The sequence below is a fragment of the Anopheles stephensi genome, chromosome 2 (genome assembly GCF_013141755.1).
Source record: "Anopheles stephensi strain Indian chromosome 2, UCI_ANSTEP_V1.0, whole genome shotgun sequence".
Lineage (NCBI taxonomy): Eukaryota > Metazoa > Arthropoda > Insecta > Diptera > Culicidae > Anopheles > Anopheles stephensi.
Genome location: NC_050202.1, coordinates 73,914,131 through 73,935,836, shown reverse-complemented (window position 1 = coordinate 73,935,836; position 21,706 = coordinate 73,914,131). Strand labels below are relative to the sequence as shown.

General features: G+C 48.8%; 2 protein-coding genes across 2 annotated transcripts; both read left to right on the top strand.

The window, feature by feature from the left end:
* Positions 1-1,081: 1,081 nt before the first annotated feature.
* On the top strand, positions 1,082-21,493 carry LOC118502456. Its single transcript, XM_036034686.1, has 8 exons — positions 1,082-2,142; positions 3,247-6,328; positions 6,723-6,740; positions 7,479-9,260; positions 14,334-14,524; positions 18,826-19,141; positions 19,208-19,415; positions 19,474-21,493. Exons 1-8 carry the CDS (start codon positions 1,959-1,961, stop codon positions 21,307-21,309), a joined length of 7,617 nt encoding a protein of 2,538 aa, XP_035890579.1. The 5' UTR covers positions 1,082-1,958; the 3' UTR covers positions 21,310-21,493.
* On the top strand, positions 7,094-10,576 carry LOC118508003 (TAR DNA-binding protein 43-like). The gene is made up of 2 exons (XM_036047377.1): positions 7,094-7,166; positions 7,233-10,576. The coding sequence occupies exon 2, from the start codon at positions 7,564-7,566 to the stop codon at positions 9,262-9,264; it is 1,701 nt and encodes a 566-aa protein (XP_035903270.1). The 5' UTR covers positions 7,094-7,166; positions 7,233-7,563; the 3' UTR covers positions 9,265-10,576.
* Positions 21,494-21,706: the final 213 nt, after the last annotated feature.

The window sequence follows — 21,706 nt, the reverse complement described above, 5'->3', positions numbered from 1 at the left end:
GTTAATAGGTCTCCAAGGTCAATCGCTAATTTGGCGTTGATTTCACCCGTAAGACTAAAAAATAAACTAGTAATGATTTTAGCACAGAGACTGGAATTTTGTAGACTGCAAATAAAATCTGGTTAATATCAAAGGTACTTGAGTTTTTGAAAGTGATATCCCACGTACACACACACATCTGCCTTTACTTCGCTCGAGACGATTGCTTACTCATTGCTCCCTCGCTGGAAGCGGAAGGTTTATTCGACCCCGATTCAAACACATGCTCGTTCGTGAACATTGCTTAACAAAATCATCTCACCGGCCGATACTACACACCCGGCTACCAATGATCTACATGTGGATGGGAGGGTTTTTTTGGGTGGAGGGGGGGGGGACCACAAGTTACTGCAAGAGGTCAGTGAAATGTCTCTCCCGGACCCGGCGCGGTCGACGTAAACATTCATGACTCATTCGCATGACTAACGATTAGCATAGCATAATGTTGCGTCGCGTGTGCGAACAAGAGCGTTTGTGTGTGTTAGTGGGGTTAATCCATCGATGGGGGTAAAATACCGTCACATTATCGAGGGGTATCCCGCAAATCATTAACCGATACAGGCGAAGCATAATTCCTCATCGCGCGGTAACGTGTGCCGGTCTGTCGATGGAAGGAACCTGTTCGCACAGTGGTTAAGTGGACGGACGGAAAGCCGATCGAAAGAAAAAGTTTTGGAGCTTAATTTTGTTGGTTCTTTAGGTAATAATGTTATAGTATTTTAATACAACCCTTAAAATAGTCACTTAAATCACCAAGGGAAATACTTTAAATTATTTGTGCGAAATCGCAAGTCGGTTGTGGAATTTTGCAATCATTCAATGGAATCCTGCACATAGTGATGGGAGATTTGCACCGCGAATATGGAACTTTTCAATGAACATAGTCTTTAAGTAAAAAAAAAAATAAACCATCAACAAATGTTTTACATTTGACCGGCACACGTTAAAAAATATAATTATCTTTATCTAAATTAAGTAAAAATAAATGTCAAATCGAAATTTAAAAATAAAACATTAAATCAACACAAAAACTCAATCCCAAGAAATTAAAAGTTTTTAAAAAGAAACAGCTTAACTGTGCAAATTTTTCATGTTTTAATACAATCAACTCTTAACCATATGTCCTACGGCAAACACGTTGGCCGGCCCAGCCGCACGGAGAAACCAGTGGCAAAGCGCGCGCACTACCATTTCGTATGATACCGCACGGCGTTGAAGTTTGCGGTCTCAGAAACAATCAGTCCGTCCAACGCGCAGGACGCAGGTCGGCATGAGTTCGCGGTCCGCAAACTGGTGGCTCCGGCAGTGATACACACATCGAGTCCACGAGTCACGTACATAAAGACAGCCAACAGTGGATCCTTTTTTTGGTGCAGTTTTTTTAATAATAATTCGTTAACAGTATAGTGCAGATAAGCTGTTTTCTGTTGTCTACACGCTAATCATTTGAATTCCGGAGTTGGTTTGGAGTGATTATCAATTGGAGTCCTTTTTTGTGCGGTGATGTCAGTGTTTATACTGTTGGGCGATAAAACAAGTGTTCCCTAGAGAAAAAAAAGAGTGGCAAAAGTATAAAAGTTATCAACGGCAGTTTGGGAAGTGTTTTTTGAAATTTGAAAAAGAGAAGTGGATTTTTTGGAGCAAAAAGTAAAGCAAGTGATCGTCAGTCGACAGTACACGGGTACACGCTTCCTCATTCCATGTTTGTACAGTGTGTTTCGGGTGCTGGTCGCTAACAAGTGCCGTTTTGCGTTAAGCCCTTAGCGTACGTGCGTTTGTTTGTAACGGCGACACTTTCCCGAAAGTACGTAACAATTTCCACAGATGTACAACTGTACATCGTAACGGTTGTACGGTGCGATAGGTTGCAGCTGTAGAATTTGTGCCGGAAGACACTTGAAATCCACTCAACAACCACCATGTGGCTGCAAAGCGTCCGCCCAAGCGGAGTGAATGTCCGATCGAGAGGATGCCTCGAGTGCAGAATGCCTCTAGCGTTACTCATCCTCCTCCTGGTGTGCCACACTGTGATAGTGACGGCTGTGATAGACAAACGTAGTGCCTTAGATCTGCGGCGACTCGACGATCTTCTGTCTACGGAAGGTAAGGTGAACACGAACACGGCTTGACTCACTTTCAATTTCCTCCTTGAGAGTCGGTTTGTAATGGATGGTTCCGGTTACAATTCGGAGGCTTTTTTTATTGGCGATCTTCATCCCGAAGGTCACTAGTGCATTTCTAGCCGGTAACGGATGTCTCGATACGAGACACTGCCTTTTATTATTCAAAAGGCTTCCGATCGCTTTTTATTTTGTTTACTCAATGCACGCTCATACCATTTTCCAAGAAGAAAGGAAACGCATCACATTCAAAACTACACTAGAGGGGGGAAAGAAAAAAACTACAGACATTCATCCCCCCGATCATTGCAAGATCGCCTCCCATATATCTCCAGCACTCGGTGTACGAGCGCCGCTGTTGATGATTCACCAAAGATTCCGGTTTCTTGCCAATTCCCTTCGTGCACATGCTGCTGTTTGCGTTTGTCTTGTGCTCCGCGAGACGGCAAGCGTCCTGGGTTGGCTTCCGTTCGATTATTTATACACACCCCCTTCTAAGGCAACACCCCATCGCACCGCCATCGCTGGCAAAAATGTTTAGCTTTGTTCGCTCTCTCGCATTTTACTGCCGCCGGGTACAATGACTGGGGGAGCAACGTGCTACTGTCTGCGCTTCACGCACGCTGTCTCCGCCGCGATGTGATTCATTCATATTCTCACGTATTCGTTTCCGTTCACGCCAAAGATTCCGCCACAGCATGGGCTACTTAGACGCCGACGACGGCACATCACACAGAGCACCGTGTCTCTCTCTCTCTCTCTCTCTTGCTCGTGAATGAGTACAAATTGCACGTGGTGAGCATTTGACATTGGGCTCGTGTGCTACAGTGCACAGGTTAGTGGCGCGTAAAATGAATGTCGAGGTTTGTTTCGACCCACCACGGGTCAAGTTAGGCAGAGCCTTGCGCTCTTTCGCATCGTGGCTTCACCTGTTGCATGGTGCACAATTAGCGGAATCGATCAACCGATGGGAAATTCCACCACAATACATACGAATAATCCCCGTCCCCGTATCCTTATGAATAATCCTAGTAGACCATCGCAATTCCACGTAATCTAATGGGTTTTTTCGTGTTCCACCCTGCAGGACATTTGAACGACAATTTGGAGCTGCACGATAGGATTTTCCCAACATTTCACTGCCCCCGCACGAAACGAGCCCTTCGCTCATCATCGCTGGACGATGATGATGATGATAACGGTCGTCAGGGCACCCAGAATCGGCGGCCTTTTAGACGAAGACCCCATCGGGAGCGACTTACCATACAGTACGGAATGCGCGGTGAAACGATGACACTTGATCTGACGCTGAACGAAAACATTATCCCGGACGATTACACGTTCGTGCACCAGTCGCCCGAGGGAAGGGACATCGTGGAACGACTCGATCGGGATGCGGTTGAACTGTGCCATTACGAAGGAACCGTACGGGAACGTCCCGGTTCACGGGTTGCCATATCAACGTGCAATGGAGCGATCGATGGTGTAATCTACGAGCGTAACGAAACCTACCTCATCGAGTATCACAACAATACGCATCTGCTCTATCGGAGACGCTTCAAACGGGACATCCTGGACAACGAGCTGCAGGTGGAGGATACAGCGAGTGGTGCAGCAGCTAACAACAAAACGGCCTTTTCCACCGGATATCGTGAGAATGCCGATTCGCTGTTCGTCGAGCTGGTGCTGGTCGTCGATCGGACGCTGTTTTTGAAGTTTAGCTCAAACGTGCAGCGTGTCCATCAGCACTGCCTGTCGGTGGTGAACGTGCTGAACGAGCTTTATCGCCCACTGAACGTGTACATCCTCCTAGTGGGAGTAGTGCTTTGGAACACCCGGGACAACATCATCATCTCGACCGATTCCAAGCAGACACTTACCAGCTTCCTTGCCTATCGGAAAGATCAGCTACTTCGCCAAATCCCCAACGATAATGCACATCTCCTAACGGCTGTCCGCTTTCCGGACGGAGTGATCGGAAAGGCCGAACTGGGCTCGATGTGTAGTATGGCCGGTTCCGGGGGTATCGCGGTGGTGGAGAACTTTGTCGTAACGCCCCTTGCAACAACGATCGCACACGAACTGGGTCACAACTTTAACATCGACCACGATACGGAAGAGTGCGGTGGATCGCGCTGCCCAGGACCGGGTCCGTGCATTATGGAGGCAAAGCTGCGTGATTCCGCCGACATACCGAACCGGTGGAGCACCTGCAGTGTGGACGATTTGCACGAATCACTTAAGCGAGGATTGGGCGCTTGTCTGAAGAATAAACCGACCCGATTGCTGGTGCGAGCCGTTTGCGGGAACGGACTGCTGGAACCGGGCGAACAGTGTGACTGTGGACGGCGCGATAGTTGTGATAATAGCTGCTGTGATGCACGGACGTGTCAGTTGCGCGCGAACGCCACCTGTGCTACGGGGGCCTGCTGTGATCTAGCGACCTGCCAGCCGAAACAGGCCGGAAGCGTTTGTCGGCAGGCGCGTGGCGAGTGCGATCTTCCCGAGTATTGCGATGGACGGGGTGAGCTTTGTCCGGCTGATGTGTATCTACGTGATACGAGTCCGTGCCGGAAGGGTGAAGCGTACTGTTACCGGGGCGAATGTCATACTCGCGATAGCCAATGTCGACGGCTGTGGGGACCGTCGGCACGGTCCGGGCTGGAGGTGTGCTATGAAGCTAATGTGAACGGGACCATTTTTGGAAACTGTGGGAACGATCTGACGACGGATAGGTACGAACCCTGCTCAACGCACGACCTCCACTGTGGACTGCTGCACTGTACGCATCAAAGCGAGAAGCTGGAGTACGGCATCGAAGCGTATGCAAAGCGAACGGCGACGAAATTCCAACACTACGGCCCGCGGGGAACTGTTCGGACGACAATCTGCAATGCGGTTATCGTTGATCTTGGGCTGGATATAGTCAATCCGGGCCTTGTGCCCGACGGTACCAAGTGTGGTGCGGGACGGATGTGTTTCCAGCAGCAGTGTGTCGCCATTAGTCGACTGCAGGAGGACCAAGACATCGGTGACGACTGTCCCGCTAACTGCAACGGTAATGGGGTTTGTAACAGTCAGGGACATTGTCACTGCCATCCCGGCTTTGCACCACCGTTTTGTGATGAACCTGGAGACGGTGGTTCGATCGATAGCGGGCCGGCGGGACGATCCGCGAACAACGTGCACGAACTGCTGCTGAAGGTGTTCGTGCCTGCCCTGGCCATTGGTGGTTTGTTGTTAATACCTAGTCTCATCTTGCTAATTGTTAAACGCACGCTGTTGATGGCGCAACTACGTGTTGTTTTGAAACGATTCCGTGAGCGGAAGTACGGCCACATTGTAGTGCCACCAGCGTCCCCGACCGCTGTCGTAGCTCCGACCACGCTGAAGCCGCCCGATGGCCAAAGAAAAGCTGCTAATGACACCCAGCGGCCCACAATCCCTCCTCCACCTCCCATCCCGGAAGCGAAGCAACCGCAGTGCTTTATTAATGTGAACATCAGTAAAGACGGGAAGGTGACGATCGAGAACAAGCTAATCGATTCTCCGTTCCTGCACAAAGCGAGTGTGGTCGATACGCACGAGGCGTTCCGGATGCGCCTGCTGCAGGAACGGTCGTACAGCGTGGAAAGTTCCACATCGTCCGAGCATCCGCTCGTGACGGCGGAAACGCATAAACCGAGCAGCCTCACCAACCTAACCGAAACGGTAGAGTCAGCTCCACAAGGAAGGATGTTCGGATCGGTGCTGCAGGAGCTGAAGCAGACCGATCGTATGCATACGTTTCAGAGCCATCGTTCCAAGAGTGATGAAAGACCTCCGGCAAGGCAACTGCCAAAGCTACCGCGCCAGTACACAATCAGCGACTTTGACTCGATCGAACGGTTGCCCGATGTTGATGAAGAAGAACCGCAATCCTTACTTACAACCTCAAAGCCTGTAACACCCAAACAAATCCCTCGACCGTTACCACGTGTTGCACCGGGAAACCCATCACGGTTACTACCGACCACACCATCCAGCGGCAATATCGCAGCCAAGCAGAAAACATTCGATAAAGCACATCTAGCTTCCGGCGCCGCAGGTCCCGGAAAGCCGTCCACGGGGAACAACGTGGCAGCGCTGAAGGCAAAGCTAAATCTGGCGGAAATTGGTGCAAGACGATAGCGAGCTTACGATATCTGAGGCACGTTCAGCACGTGCGCAAGTACCGAACCATATCCGAGATACGAGCAGTATTGAAAGTTGTATTTTCTTGTTTTGAATGCGTAATTTTAAAAAGAACGAGATCTGAGACAAGGGTTTTGAACGATCGATTTCAACCAAACGTAGACTGCGTATTTATTGCCCTCGGTGTAGGCAACAATTCATCCGTCCTCGAGAAATGTTTAGACTGTCCACGAAGAAAGCAATTTTTAGTATGTAAGATTGGTAGCATTGTAAGTCGGTTCACATGTATCGTGTAATAAAAAAGGAAATCTTTTATCTAGTCAGTGAAAATAAACAATGTTTTTTTCTTCTTCTTTTAAGCATTTTTAAGGCTTGTATTTCGCGTTTCAGCAAATATGAAATTCCATCGTGAAACAAAATTTGCACTTAAACGTGACTTTAAGCTTAAATTTGGGAGATAAATGTAAGGTTTGCCTGGTGCTTAGTTGAACACGTACATTTTGGAAGCTCTGATCATATGCACATGAATGTTATGATTACCTTGAACGAAAAAAATGTAATGAATAAAGTATAATTGCAGTGCATGCACCATTTTAATCAAGAAAATCACCCACATTTTATGTAAGATTAAATTAAATTAAATTCACGAATGGAAAAACCGTCGATTTGAATCACGAACCGTTTCCAACCGATGCCACCCGCCCCGTTGACAGTTTGTAACGCCTAACGATACGTAGCGCATCGGCTAACGCGCAGCTAACGCACTGCTGTCAAGTGGGAATAACGACTGTGCCTGTCATGGCTGTTGTTTTCGTCTTCTCTGCTAAAAAATTGGTATTAATAAACAACGGTAGGAATCTTTTCGTGTTTAAAGGCCTATATTATAGAATACTTTTATAGATTGAATGATCTGAACTGATTGCGAACGAGAGCGTAGAGTGATCGAGAGAGTGGACGAGCGAATGAGCGAACGAACGGAAGTGCGTGAGCAAACGAGAACGAAGTGTTGGGGTGAAGGTAATCCTGGTCTACCGAGAGCGCATAATAGATTATCGCACCCAACTCACCGGCCCACCACTATACGTGCGGAAAGCTTCCATTGGCCCTAGCTACCATATTATGCCCCGGTTGCATATCGTTAAAAAGGTTGAATTTCAGTAGCCGCAACTACGTAACACCGGTGCAACAGACATACAGGCACGCGTCGCGCTGCCCCCGCGGGAGGAACGGAATGGCGGTGGAAATGGGTTATAACGGTACGGTGCTGGTCGTGGAGGAGGAAGGCGACGAAGCGGTCGAGATCCCGCTGGAGGAGGACGGTACGCTGCTGCTTTCGACGCTGCAGGCCCAGTTCTACGGTGCGTGTGGTCTGAAATATCGCAACCCGGATAATAAAGCCATACGGGGTGTGCGGCTCAATGACAACAAGCTGCACCCATTCTCGCCCGACTCGGGCTGGGGTAACCATGTGTACATATGCGTGTTTCCGAAGGAAAACAAACGCAAGAGCGACGACAAGCTGGAAAATTCGACACCCAAGACGAAGCGGATCGAGAGCCGGAACCGCACCACGACGGACCTGATCGTGCTGGGGTTACCGTGGAAGACGACCGAGGAAAGCCTGCGGGAGTACTTCGAAACGTTCGGCGATCTGCTGGTGGTGCAGATAAAGAAAGACTCCAAGACCGGCCAATCCAAGGGTTACGGGTTTATCCGGTTCGCCAGGTTCGAGAGCCAGATGAAGGCGCTCTCGAAGCGGCACCTAATCGACAGCCGCTGGTGTGACGTGAAGGTGCCTAGCAGTAAGGATCAGACGCAGCACCAGATGCCAAGCAAGATATTTTTAGGCCGCCTGACGGAGGATATCAACGCCGACGATATCCGGGACTACTTTAGCAAATACGGCGAGGTGACGGACGTTTTCATACCGAAACCATTCCGGGCGTTCGCCTTCGTCACCTTCATTGACCCGCACGTGGCGCAGAGCCTGTGCGGGGAGGATCATCTGATCAAGGGCACGTCGGTGTACGTGTCGACGGCGTCGCCCAGGCCGGAGCACGGCCGGCATCACGGCAAAGGCCAGATGGGGGGAAATTTTTCCAACTACGATGAGCGTGGCCGTGGGGGAGGGGGAGGCGTTGGCGGTGGTAGCGGCGGCAGCGAGTATCATCGGGGCAGTGGTGGCGGGCATGCGGTAGGTCCCCACGTTCCAGCACCCAACAATAATTACCATCACGGTGGAGGTGGTGGTGGTGGTGGCGGCGGCGGCGGCGGAAGCGATGGTGGCGGCCCCGGTGGGTACAATAATCTACAGTCGGGAAGCGGTGGTAGCCAACAGCAGCCTATCTGGAACTACAACGAGTACACGGCTCAAAATCGGCAAAACAACAGCAACATTGAATCGATGCCGAACCTACAGGCACTTGGCATTAACTCGAGCGGCCCAAACGGGCAGCGGGGAGGCGCGGTCGGTGGCGGCCTACACAGTGGGCACCACGCGGGGATGGGAAACCATCTGAGCGGTAGTGGTGGTGCCGCTGGATCCGCTCCCGGTGGTCCGGGCAATAATGGGGCCGGGGTGATTGGCGCCCACGGTGGACCGGCGGCTGGTAACATGAATCTCTACCAGATGCCAATCAATCCCGCAATCATAGCTGCCGCCCTGAGCCAGTGGAGCTTAATCGGGAACCAGATGCACAACAACGCCCAGGGCGCGGGTGGACCGGGCGGACCGGGTGGGCCCGGAGCTCCCGGGCAGGCGAACGCGAACGTCCCTGGTGGACCGGCCGGTGGGCCGCCGGGGCCGGGCGGTGCGGCCGGGCCCGGACCCGGTGCGTCCGAACAGGAGTACCTGCCCTGGAACGGGACCGGTAATGGGGCGCCGGGTGCCGGTGGACCGGGTGCTGGACGTGTCGATCAGAACCGCCAGTGAGCCGGTGACCCGCGCAACTCTTCAACAGTCTTAACTTATAGTACCGGCGACCCTGACTGCAAACGACTCGCCCCATCTTCGATCTCCCCGGATAGCACATAAGCGTGAGTGAGGGTGGTGAGGAGGAGCATGAGGAGGAGGATGCTAGCGATGTAGTGGGTTGAAAGAGCGAGCGAGCGAGCGAGCGCGCAAGAGAGCAATAGAGCGAAAGAACGAGAGAGAGAGAGAGAGCGAGATGGGGTGGGTGTGAACATAAAGGATGTTGTGAGTCGTCCGATGATGATGAATGTGTGACTACGTGAAACTAGCGTGAATCATAGAGTAGTGTGTGCATGGGGGGATGTGTGCAGCAGTGTGCAGCTCCTTCGAGCGCGTGTGTGTTTGTAAGAGTTTTCAAACGTAACTTTATCCTTATTTTAATATAATTGTCAACTATTGGGTTCGTTTCCGTGGCAACGCGCCGAACGACCTCCCTATACCGTCGTCTTACACAAACACACAACATATAAAGGCTTATTGTTCGCTTTGATGATTCTTTTGAAGCAGCGAAGCATTAAATTAATCGAGGACGACGCGCACAGGACACCGGCAGGCACCTTGCTTTGCCGGCTTTTTGGCAAACGTGAGCGTTTTCACGGTTTCAACAGTAAAATGCAACAGTTAGAACATTTTTCCTTCCTTTTCCTGCTTTTTTTTATATAGCTAACACGACGATATTTCAAAAGTGTGTTTATGTGTGCGTGTGTGTGTGTGCGTGTGCGTGTATGAGTGTTTGATCCCATGATGTTTGATCATGGGTTTTACATCATTGTTTACTATTAAAATCCCTTTCTTTTCTCTCTGTTACCTTTGCGTCCTTGTATCGACCCGCGTATATACGTATGTATGCAACAAAACCCTTAATGGAGGACGACACACAAAAAAAGCCAACAAAGTGTAGACTGCAATAATAAGTCGATCGCGCTGACGGTCGGCAAACCCGACGTCGATCGTCGTAGTAGAACCAAACTGTAAACCTAAAAGCAAACGCCCGGCAGCAATATAATTATTACGAGCCTAACTGGACTCACAAGACACACTCACACACAACACGGTTCAAACCCGGAACCGGAACAAACGAATCCCATTCGACTTTTTTCGGTCCTGTTGCATACATTAGGCTTTACATCGTATGGTTTGAGAAAGAAACAACCACAAAAAGCAAGATGAAAAGGTGTAAAACAAAACAGCAAACAAAAAAAAAAGAACATGATTGAATGTAATACAAAATCTGTCATCAACGGTTTAATAAATACAGTATAAAGTAAATGAATGATAGTAGCTTTGTTAAAGGAAAAAAGAAAAACCTAGTACGCGTTATCCGTTGGAAGGGTCTTGCGTGCGAGGAATTAACGGAGCAATTGGAAAACGAGAACAAGGTCATGCTCTATATTTATGTGTCTTTGAACGCTAGACACAAAGCGACAATATTCGCGTCCACAGGTCGAAGGACCGCTGCATGCTCTTGTCACAACCGAACCTTTACTTTCTTAACCGATATTCCGATGCAGCATTTCCCTACCTTTCCTTACCTAACGCCCCACCCCCAACGGTTGAGTTCATTCGCCTTGCACTATTAGCCGGGGGTGGGAGTAGCATTGAGCGGTGGGTTTTCTCCCCGGCTAATAACAATTCAGTTTTCACCCGCTTTTACGACGCCGCAACACCGACGACGAAGAATTACATCCGAACTCCGCTTTAATCAATTCATCCTGCGTCCTGTTGGAAGTTTCCGGTTCCACTGGGTAAGAACGACCCATCAGGAAACTTACTCAGAAGTCTGCTGAGTGGGACAAAGAACGAACTGACCTACCGCAACCCGATGCTGACCGACCGCTTCGTGCAACCGCTTGGTAGCATTGAACTCTTGACAGAGACCCGAAAAAGGATGTGCCGAATCTTCACCACGTGAGCAGCGCGTCATGAAGTCCGGAAATCGAACAAAGAACCACCCATGTGCACGCCGCCCATGTCGACAGTCGGTCGGTCGGTCGGTCGGTTGCATGCGAGACACAGTCAGCTCACACCATCCCGCGAGGACGACCACGGACAGGACATACGCGCACCAGGTCCGTAGCCATCCCACAGTCAAGGTTAGGAAGCCAACAACCGGCCCACACCGGCAGACAGAGGGAGCGCTAACCGCCCCGCCCCCTTCTCGCGTTGGTTTCGCGATTGATTGCCCATCTTCACACTGCACTTCCTGCACGGGGTAAGTTGCCTTTCTTCGCACCGTTTAGAAGACGGAGCGCACCGGTGCAGACACACTGCTTCATGCATTTTAACAAATCAGTGAAGTAGTTGCGCCACTTGACTCCCCATCTCCTTTTTTTTTTTGCCGGCAGACAGGTTTATTGACTTTGCGAAAGTACGAGAAAGAGTCCGGAGGGTGTGCAATAGTGGGTTTATTTTAGATTTTTACTGCCCCTCGCTGTACTTGTTAATGCACTGGTAGCAGCAGTTTATTGGGCATTCAAGACGGATCTGAGCCAGCGAGGATGTGGAGCAAATGTTGCAGAAATTCAAATGGGTGGTGGATTCCGATACTCGATCAATTTCTATGCGAAATGCTCTTTGTTGTCGTCCCGGCTGATGTTTTTTCTAAGCAATGGAAAGCAAACGATGGCATATTTTGAGTGAATAATTGAGTAAAACTCTACCGCAAAGAACAGATTAAAATAGCTTTATTCGTGTCTGCCTTGTGGCGGCTTTCCACGTTTTAACCTGCCCACAGATCACAGAGCAGCGTGTGCCAATCTATTTCCTTTAGGCACGATTTTTAAACAATGTAAATAGCTTCCGATAATTAGCTGCAGCTGCAACTGCCGGCAATTGGCAATGATTCACAGTCAGCTAGAACTCGGATGAGTCACGGAGACATATCATAGCGTAGAGGAGCTCTAAACTGGTCTAGAATTATATACTTTCTGAGACCTCTTAAAAACCTTACGATCAAACATTAAGGCTTATTTTTTATATCTAAATATTTTATAAAAAAAAATTCTCATAAGAAGTCGATTATTTTCGAATATAGAAAAAAAGGAATAAAATGATCAGTTTCTCATCAATGAATAAGTAATTTCTGTTGTTCCTCTTTTAAATTGTTCTTTTAATGGTTAAATTGCCAATTGGAATAATTATCTCTTAATTTTGTTTAATTTGGTATTTTTTATGATACTTTGTAAGAAATGTAACAAAAAAGTATAAAAATCCTAATATTAATTGAATATATTTTATAAGGAAATTAATCGCTATAGCCAACTTGAAGAAGTTGGTTTTCACACGGCAAGACCGGGGTTCAAATCCTATCTCGAACGCCTCCCCGTACGTAGGGATATGACAACTTTACTACGGGTAAAATTAAGTCACAGAAAGCCAGAAATGGCAGGCCGAGACCTCTCGAGGTTGTAGTGCTAAGGAAGAAGAAGAAGAAGAAGAAGTCGAGTTGAAAAAAGGTTAAATAGCGGATATAATCTTACCCTGTCAAACATCGGCCTATATCTATGATATTGGAGTCAGTGCGGCCCTTTTACTGAAGTTTGGAGACTTATGGCGTTACTGATTTTGATTTTCGTATTTAATAATATATTTTCTAAACATTTTTTAGAAGCATCGCGTTATACTTGTAAATGTTTAAAATTCTAGGATTGATTTTTTATTTTAACAACCCTCCAGAGTTCTGTTCTATAAAGTCTACATTGCGTGTACACGTGACACACGGCATAAACTTAGAGCTGGCCGACCTACACTACGCTTCATTCTGATTGATAATTGTGAAAGAAACTCCGATTCGTGATCGTGTAAGTCACCATCCCGATCGTAAAAGATCGCAAACGATCAGCGACCTCCTGCTGCACATGATGTGCATGCATTGCCCCGGAGGGGAGTGCCTTAGACGGCGAAGTACATGTTTGGATAACATGATTTGCCCGGTAAGGCAACGCACAGAAAACATTCGTGTGATGTTTGGAGAGAGAGCGAAAAAAAATCCTTTCCAACAACCATGTCTCACATGCCGGTTTGACTCGAAACGTTCATTCACACGCTGTACAACCGCAGCATCAACCGTAGACATCCTTTACGAGCGAATTTTGCACAACGCACCGCCGCAAGCCGCCAGTTCTTCTCCCAGCAAACAGTCGTGCGTCTTGATCTTTGCGTTACACAGTGAGCGGGTTTTTTCTTTCCTTCTTTTCATTATTATCTCCAGCACTTGTAGCCAGTGCAGCAGCGGTAGTACACCACCCGCTTCGATACCGACCGCCGCACATGTGAGCCAGCTGTAGCAGCTCGCTCCGTTTCGCGACAGCTTCCAAGAACGAGGTTCGGGCCAGCTCGCGCCGACACTGGCCGATCCTTTTGCAGACAAAAGCGTGCACTGTTGCTCGCACAGTCACAAAGGGCACGAAGCACCACCCTCTGGGGCTGTAAGGGCCGCGTGTTCGCGTAGCTCGGGTAGCGGTCTACTAGACGGTTCGCTTCCATCCACGGCGCATCCACGGTGCTACACTGCTTGGCAGTCGTGCCGTAACCGGACGCCGTGTCAGAACACTCGCAGAAGCTCCTGACACATTCTCGCCATCTCGGAGCGAAGTGGAGATTTTTGCGTGGGCCATTCACAACGACTGCGGTTCTCGGAGTGCAAGTGCGGGAAACCGGTGTGAAATTGCGGGAAAACTTCAGCGCGCAACAGTTTATTAAAAGAATCGCACGGTCGATACGCGGTCGCGGCCGGCAAAGGTGTTCCGTTCCGTTTACTACAACTAAAGTGGGTTAGGTTGTGCACGCGACGATGCTTTCGTTAGGACGCGCGCATCACTTCGAAGCATAAGTTGGACGGACGGTGGAGGCGTCGATACATGGGTGGCGGGGAACGGTACAGTTCCATGGCCAAATCAAAAGTGATGCCCGACATCTCGACTGCCCGACGAGCGAACCCGTTCAAGCGACCTTAGCACCAATCGAAGGGGGTTTATTGGTTCAAAACACTGCCAAGGAACACCCAGGCGGAGAGTGGATTTTCTGTGATATTTCCCGCCGGCATCATATCAATCGGCCAGCGGCAAACGGGGTCTTAGAATGCCGTCGTTAGTTTGGTCATTATCGATAGTATTACTGCTAGCGGTGACACCGCTGGAAGGATTAAAAAATCATCCAACACATCAACGCCATCGACAGCGGGTCGATGACGGCACCGATGGAAATGTACCGTCGCCCAAGGGTAAGTAAGCCCGGGTCCTTATCACCCGGTCGGTGCTTAGTCGTTTTGATTTAAATATGTAAATACTCATTAAAACTGTCGACCGCCTGTAATAGAATAAAAGGGGGAAGGATTATTCTTTGCTGTGTGTTTGTTGTTTGTTTTCTGTGTCACTTAACTTCCGCTCGGTGATAAGGCGGAAGGAAGGCGACTGATTAAACTAAAACAGTTGCATAGCCACCCGTTGCATAGGCATATCATTGTGACGGGGGTGATTTGAGGAGTAGGAGTGATGTAGCATTTCGTAGAATTTTGGGATAGTTCTAAATAATCTAATTAAAACTTGTTTTGGGATTTTAATCTCTATCCCGAACGCCGCACAAAACTCAAGCCCTAAATGATGTAGTATGGTTGATCGCTTTTTTATTTAAACCTTGAAATAAGCTATTAGTTGTTAGCCATATTAAATCACTTTTTTTTACTAACTGGAAGTAAAATTATGGAAAAAAAATTTAAGACATCTTAGTGAAGTCACCATGTCGTCTCTATCTCTCTCTCTCTCTCTCTCTCTCTCTCTCTCTCTCTCTTCTTGGCCTAACGACCTCTTAGATCATGCCTGCCATTTCTGGCCTACTATACTTACTGCTACACTACGTGGTATCAGTGGGAAAGTAAGTCATCATTACGGGAGAACGGTCCAGATGGGATTTGAACCCCAGTTCCGCCGTATGAAGATCGGCTTCGTACCACCGGGCCGTCCCAAGTCAATTAAAAAAAATGTAAATCATTTTTATTTAAAAAATTTAATCTTTAATTCAAATATTCAAACAAAATCATACTAACTTTGAAGAAGTGTTATATAAAAACGTCTTGAAGTTGAGAATTCATTGTTCATCGTACTATTAGCATCGATACTGGATATCGTAGTCTAAAGTTGTGAGCCTCTGCTGATTCTGCTGACTAATGCTCAAATGAAGGATAATTGGCAAAGTAAGAAACCTATGGATTTATTATAAAACCCAAATAAAAGTGTCTTAAACAGCTGACAAATGTAAGGATGAAGGGCTTCCATAATATTCATAAAGTATACAAGTAAATTATTATTGGAAAAATTGGCAGGAATTAGGATAGAACTGACTGTTTTTAAAAGCTTGTAAACTAGTTGACCGACAATTCTCTCTTCATTTGAGCTGCGAGACATTTCCTTCTCCGGCATAATGCTTGTGAGTGACTCCACATATCTCAAATTAAAATTTTCTGAATCGTTTTTTTTTTCTAAAGTTTATTAAATTAATTCATTAAGTACTTAGGATTAATTCTACTGGATTGATTTTTTTTATTTGTCAAGAACGGCCTAGCCGTATGGCTATTGCTAACCTCTCAAGAACGAAACAGTCCACACGATCTCTATCTTGTCCACTGTCCCAAACCTTTCTTCGCTCTGGCCCCGTTCGTTTGTCGACCGCTTCTTTGTCGCATGCTAATGAAGTCGATCGTTACGGAAGTTCCGCACCCTGCTGTGGATATCCCGTTTCCGGTTGGACCGACGCTTACACACAGTTCGAACAGCAGGCCTTCCCGATGAGTAACGCTCGTTGCTGCTGAGCACAACCCGTTTTATTCTTGCTGCAGCACGGCACCGGCAGCGTGTTAGTGGCCGCGACCGACGGGCTAAAATTAAAACCCATCTTCACATGCGTATCTCAAGTACGTGAGGCATCTTGATCAGCTTTAAAGTGGATCAGCTGATGTTTCGCAGACCTTCCTCGCGCCCGGCAAGGATGGGATTAGTTTGGCTCGCTCGCTCGAGAGAGATAGAGTTGATTTATATTGGAAACGATTACCAAAAACTCCTCTGCAACACTTACGGTCGGAGTACTTATGCTTATGGAAGCCGTAGCATTTTGCATTTCATCAACAACCCTTACTAACTTACTGGCCCTTGCTGCCAGTTGACACGGTTTTGAGCAGCAGCCAAAGAAACGGTTGGTGTCAACCGAAGTTCTGGACGGCCATCTGGTTGGAACGTGAAGCTTTTGCCCCCAGCTGCTACCAAACGGTCGCTCATTCATTTCGGGGACCGGGGAGCGATATTTGTAGTAATTTGTGCGCTTTTTATTTGTATCTACCACCCAAAACCGGCCCTTCGGGATGGGTTCGAGGGACGCAGCGACCATTGGCTCAAACAACCCGGCCAACAGCAAATTCATTCGCCCGTACACTTATTGACTTCGAAAGGAACTCAACCGAAAGAAGTGTTTTTCTGTTGCTGTTGTTGTTGTCTTCCACCCCCAGCTAGCCCACCACCAGCCCCGAAAGGATAATAACAATATTGATAATGCAAACACTACCAAACTTTGCTACAATCAAAGCTCCCAGTGGCTGGGAATGGTTTACGATCAACTTTTTCTCGTTCCCTCTCTCTCTCTCTCTCTCTCTCCTTCTCTCGATTTGGACGATTTGTTTCGTTTTCTGTGTTTTTTGTTTGTTCTGTGTGTGTTCTTTGTATGTGGTCTGGTTTTGAATTGGTTGCATAGCACGTGTGCACGTAAGCGATGTCCATGGCAAAGCACGTGCTGTACGACGCGCCCACCCGAGCTCACAAGCTCTTGGATAGTGTGATGAGACGCGGTTCTTCTTCTTTTTGTTGTCGCAATAGACCAGAACTAGACCATGATGGGGTAGACAGTGGATTTGTCATGCACGAAATCGAAAGGGGGGAAAAGTTATGCGCGCCCAGCGCGCCAGGACACTTGTCAGTATCAGGCATCTGGTTTGGAATGCAGACCGTTTTGGAGTAGTCTTCGACATTCGACACGGGTTTTGTTGGACTAGACTTGGAGTTTTCTATCGCATCATAATAAAGTTTTCTTAAAGCGGTTTGTAGTGCACTAAGACTGGAATAAAATTATGAAGCATTGTTGGTAGTAACCCAGGTCCCTGGTCGTCTCAAACCGTGTAATTAGCCAGAAGCGTTTAAGGAATATGCAGATCAAAATTGAATTATCTATTTTTCCGGAGGTTCAAATCCCATTCGGACCGTTCCCTCGTAGCGAGGACTGACTATCCATCTACGTGGTATCATTACGATTGGTAAGCCAAAAAATAGCAGGCAAGACCTCAAGAGACCCTTTCCAGTTGCCCGCGACAGGATTAAAGTTCACTGCTTCGAGTGTGATAAAACAAATCTACTATAAAAATGATCAATAATAGACGAGCGCTGTAAATTGCTTCGGAATCGCGTTCGGAGTACTGTCGTTAATGCGTGCGTTAGCAAAAATCACTTGGCATCGCGATGGGCAATCGTAAAACTGACCGATCAATGTAGCACAATCTTGGAAAGACAAACCCGTCTCGTTGTATCACACACAAATCACGATCTGCTACTACTACCTCTACTACCACTAATGTACACTCAAATCAATTGAAATGCATTCATAAAACTCGCCCATAGCGCCGCTTACGACGCCACACGTGCGTGAGAGAGGGAGCGAGATCGAAACCAAAAATCTGTTCAAGAAAACGATTTGTTTATAGCCATTTGGGGGATTCTTCTGCTGGTGTTAGTTTTTTCTTTCTTTCGATTCATCCCCATCATCATTTTATGCAATTTAATCTCGCCCGTCGTGTTCGTTAAAAACAGCTGATCGGCGGGAGTCCTTCTAGACGAGCGCCGCTCATCTCACTCTCACGCTCGGGCGCGCGCTCGCTCTTTCTCACGCGAGCTTCCTTCTTCTCACGCTCATGCTCACTGCCGTTGTTGGAGTGCATTTCTCGCATTCGGCAATCATCAAACTGCAATAAAATGTAAGCTGATGGAGCAGAGGTAAAATCCTTCCAGCGGGGCAGTGTGAAGCGAGGATGAACATAAATGCAAGCTGGTGTTGGCCACCCAGTAGAAGCTCATCTCTTAGACAACAAAGAACTGGTTTGACTGGCGTTATCGGGGGTCAGGAAAATGCTGAGCTTTTGCAGTCCCATTTTTAAAATGTGAAAATTGCAACCGAGATGGAGTGTCTGCTAGTCACGCAACTGTGGGAAAGTTTTTTGTTTTCCTCTGATCGAGCTCGAACCATGACATGTAGGTCAGCAAAATTAATTTAAATGTGGTATGGAACAGTTTACCTTAAAAGCATGTTTTGAGTGGAGCAATTTTAATAATCCCCGCATGAATGGGGAATCACACGTGAGCGCCACATAGCGCGCGCTCGCTTTATTGCATTCCTAAACTCTCGCAATTAAAGTTAAACGCTGTCTTCGAGCTTTATGTCTTAATGCTCCACCACAATCGCACTATCATTGTTCTTTGGTTCTTCTTGCAGCTACTAGCAGCAGTGCCGGTGACGAACTCCCTAATCCTATTTACCCTGTGCTGATGCCTTCTCAGAAGCAGGACACGGCCACACTGACCTACAATCTCGCAGGCAAGGTCACGGTGCTGTCACTGATCCAAAGTCATGGACGGGCGACTGGGGATTGTCAGCAGTATCGGACCGGAACGCAGCCCCGGATCAGACACGATGGCCCATCGACCGAAATTATCAACTGCGACGGTCGCATCCGGGGGACAGTACGACTACCGGAAGGAACATTCCGCATCGAGTACGATAGCACGGCTGGGGTTCACTTTATGCGAAGGTAAGGCATTGCGAAGGACTGTTAGATAAAGCCGAGTGATTAATCGATAAAGGATCGCCTCCCCAGATTGGTGGACCCGCCGCACCATCGAGTGGGGAAACATCGTGCGAAACGGAACCATCTCAACACGATCAAGGGCCCGTACCAGGCCAACGCACACTCGAGCTACGTGGAGTTGTTGCTCGTCGTAGATAACTCGCTGTTCCGCAAGCTGGATCAGGACACGTGGAAAGTGTACCAGTATTGCGCTAACCTTGTCAACCATATCAATATGGTAAGTGGACTCCTGCTCCTGAAGTCCTCGTCACTAAGTTCTCAAACTCATTTTCCAGCTATACAACCCCCTGAACATCTTCATCGCCCTCACGGACGTTGTCGTGTGGAAGGACGTGGATCGCATCAACGTGTCCACCCGGGCCGATGAAACACTCAACAGCTTCCTTTCGTACCGGTCCACCACACTGCTGCACGATCATCCGCACGATCACGCCCAACTGCTCACGGCGATCGAGTTTAGGGATAATGTGATCGGTAAGGCGAAAGTAGGTGGCATGTGCTCGGATCGTAGTTCGGGTGCGATCGTACGCGTTCACACGGACGCAGTGGCCATTCAGGCGAGTACACTGGCCCACGAGATGGGACACAGCTTCACGATGGAGCACGACGAGGATGGGGATTGCTCCTGCCCAGATCGGAAGTGCATCATGACCCGGACCGTGACAGGACTTACGCTGCAACACTGGAGCAACTGCAGTCTGGAACAGTTGGCCACGGCGTTCGGACGAGGTTTGCATCACTGTCTAACGAACCGCCCGAACTATCTGGCCTTCGAGAGCTGTGGCAATGGGTTCGTGGAACCGGGCGAGGAGTGCGACTGTGGGCTGGAGGAGGCTTGTGAGAATAGTTGCTGCGATGCACGGACCTGTCGGTTACGGGAAGGCGCACAGTGTGCGACGGGCGAGTGCTGTGATCTTGAGACGTGCCAGTTGCGTGAACCGGCCGTCCCATGCCGACAAGCGCGAGGAGAATGTGATCTTCCCGAGTACTGTACCGGTCGGACGGAGTTTTGTCCACCGGATGTGTATCGCCGAGATACGGAACCGTGTGCGGCCGGGGAAGCTCACTGCATTGCGGGACGCTGTAGAACGCGGACGGACCAATGTCGAGCGTTGTGGGGTCCTTCGGGACATGCGGCCAGTGATGCTTGCTACGAGGCGAATGCGAAGGGTACGAAATACGGCAACTGTGGCTACGAGGGTCGTCCGGCGGAGAGCTTTCGCAAGTGCGCTTCGGCGGATGTGATGTGTGGACTGCTGTTCTGTCACCATCACAAGCAGGACGAGGTGTTGGAGCTTGGGGAATACAATGGTGACTCGCGGTACAGTGTGCAGAAGGGCAATGAGACGATGCGCCATGTGCTGTGTCGTTCGGCGTACGTTGATCTCGGTGATGGACAGGGTCGACATCCGGCATTCGTACCGGACGGGGCACCCTGTGGCGATGGCCGAATGTGCTACCGGCAGCGGTGTGAAAGCATCGAACGGCTGAACGAGTATGGTCTCGGAGGGAAGGTGTGTGCCCACGGCTGCTTTGGACGTGGAGTTTGTAACAGCGAAGGACACTGCCATTGTCAGCTGGGATACGATCCACCTTACTGCGAGCATTCCGGCGTTGGAGGATCGCTTGACAGTGGGCCCGCCTCTACCGACACGGGCGTTTTGCGAGACTTGCTGACATTCACCGCACTTACACTGGTCGTGTTTGCTGTGCTGGTAACGGTAGTTGTCTATGTCCGCAGTTTGCGTGGTGGGCTCGTTTCGCACTGGGGACGTGGACATTGGCGTGGATGTAAGGTGCGCGGTACTAGCAGTATCCGTGAACCGATCAAAACGGCCACACCGATCGCGGCACGCGACATATCCCTGCCAAAGTACCACTCGTCTACACGGGACATTAGTGACGATCAACAGTATCGACCGATTGCAGCGTCTTCCTGGCAGACGGATGCAAACCCAGGCGTCAGAGTACTTACCGTGGCTAGACCACAGGACCACACAGGTGGTGCACACGTACCACCGGTGACGATCGAGTACCGGATCGTACCAGGGACACATCGGCACGCCCCACTTCCACCCGTCCCCGTTCACCGGCACCAGCGTCCGTTTTAGCGAGGCTTCCCGGTTTGCTCAAACGAAATCACCAACGAAAACAATAATGTGCTCTCTTACAAACCATCGTCTTCGTCCCCGTATTTTTAAGCGTAACGTTTTTGGTGTAAGATATTCAAGGCAATAAACAACAACAGTCACCACTTTTTCTAGTCATATCCCGAACGGTAATGCTGAAGAGTTCGTAAAAAGTACCATGTTTTGTGTGTGTGTGTTTTTAACTGATAGTATGTTGAGAAAAGACTATGCTACGTTGGACGGACGGTCCGGAAGGTCCACCTCTTGTACCGGACCACCTCTCGAGTATGTGGATATGCAATTTATTAAGAGTAAAACGATAGCTTCTTTCGCAAAATGTTCCAATAACATTTGATTTGATGATGACACGAAGTCACCG

Bases quoted from the DNA above. Each gene is read 5' to 3' on its own strand.
- LOC118508003 (XM_036047377.1), top strand. From the start codon at position 7,564: ATGGCGGTGGAAATGGGTTATAACGGTACGGTGCTGGTCGTGGAGGAG.
- LOC118502456 (XM_036034686.1), top strand. From the start codon at position 1,959: ATGTGGCTGCAAAGCGTCCGCCCAAGCGGAGTGAATGTCCGATCGAGA. The intron at 14,525-18,825 runs GTAAGTAAGCCC...TTCTTCTTGCAG, and splicing joins AAATGTACCGTCGCCCAAGG to CTACTAGCAGCAGTGCCGGT. The intron at 19,142-19,207 runs GTAAGGCATTGC...TCGCCTCCCCAG, and splicing joins GGGGTTCACTTTATGCGAAG to ATTGGTGGACCCGCCGCACC.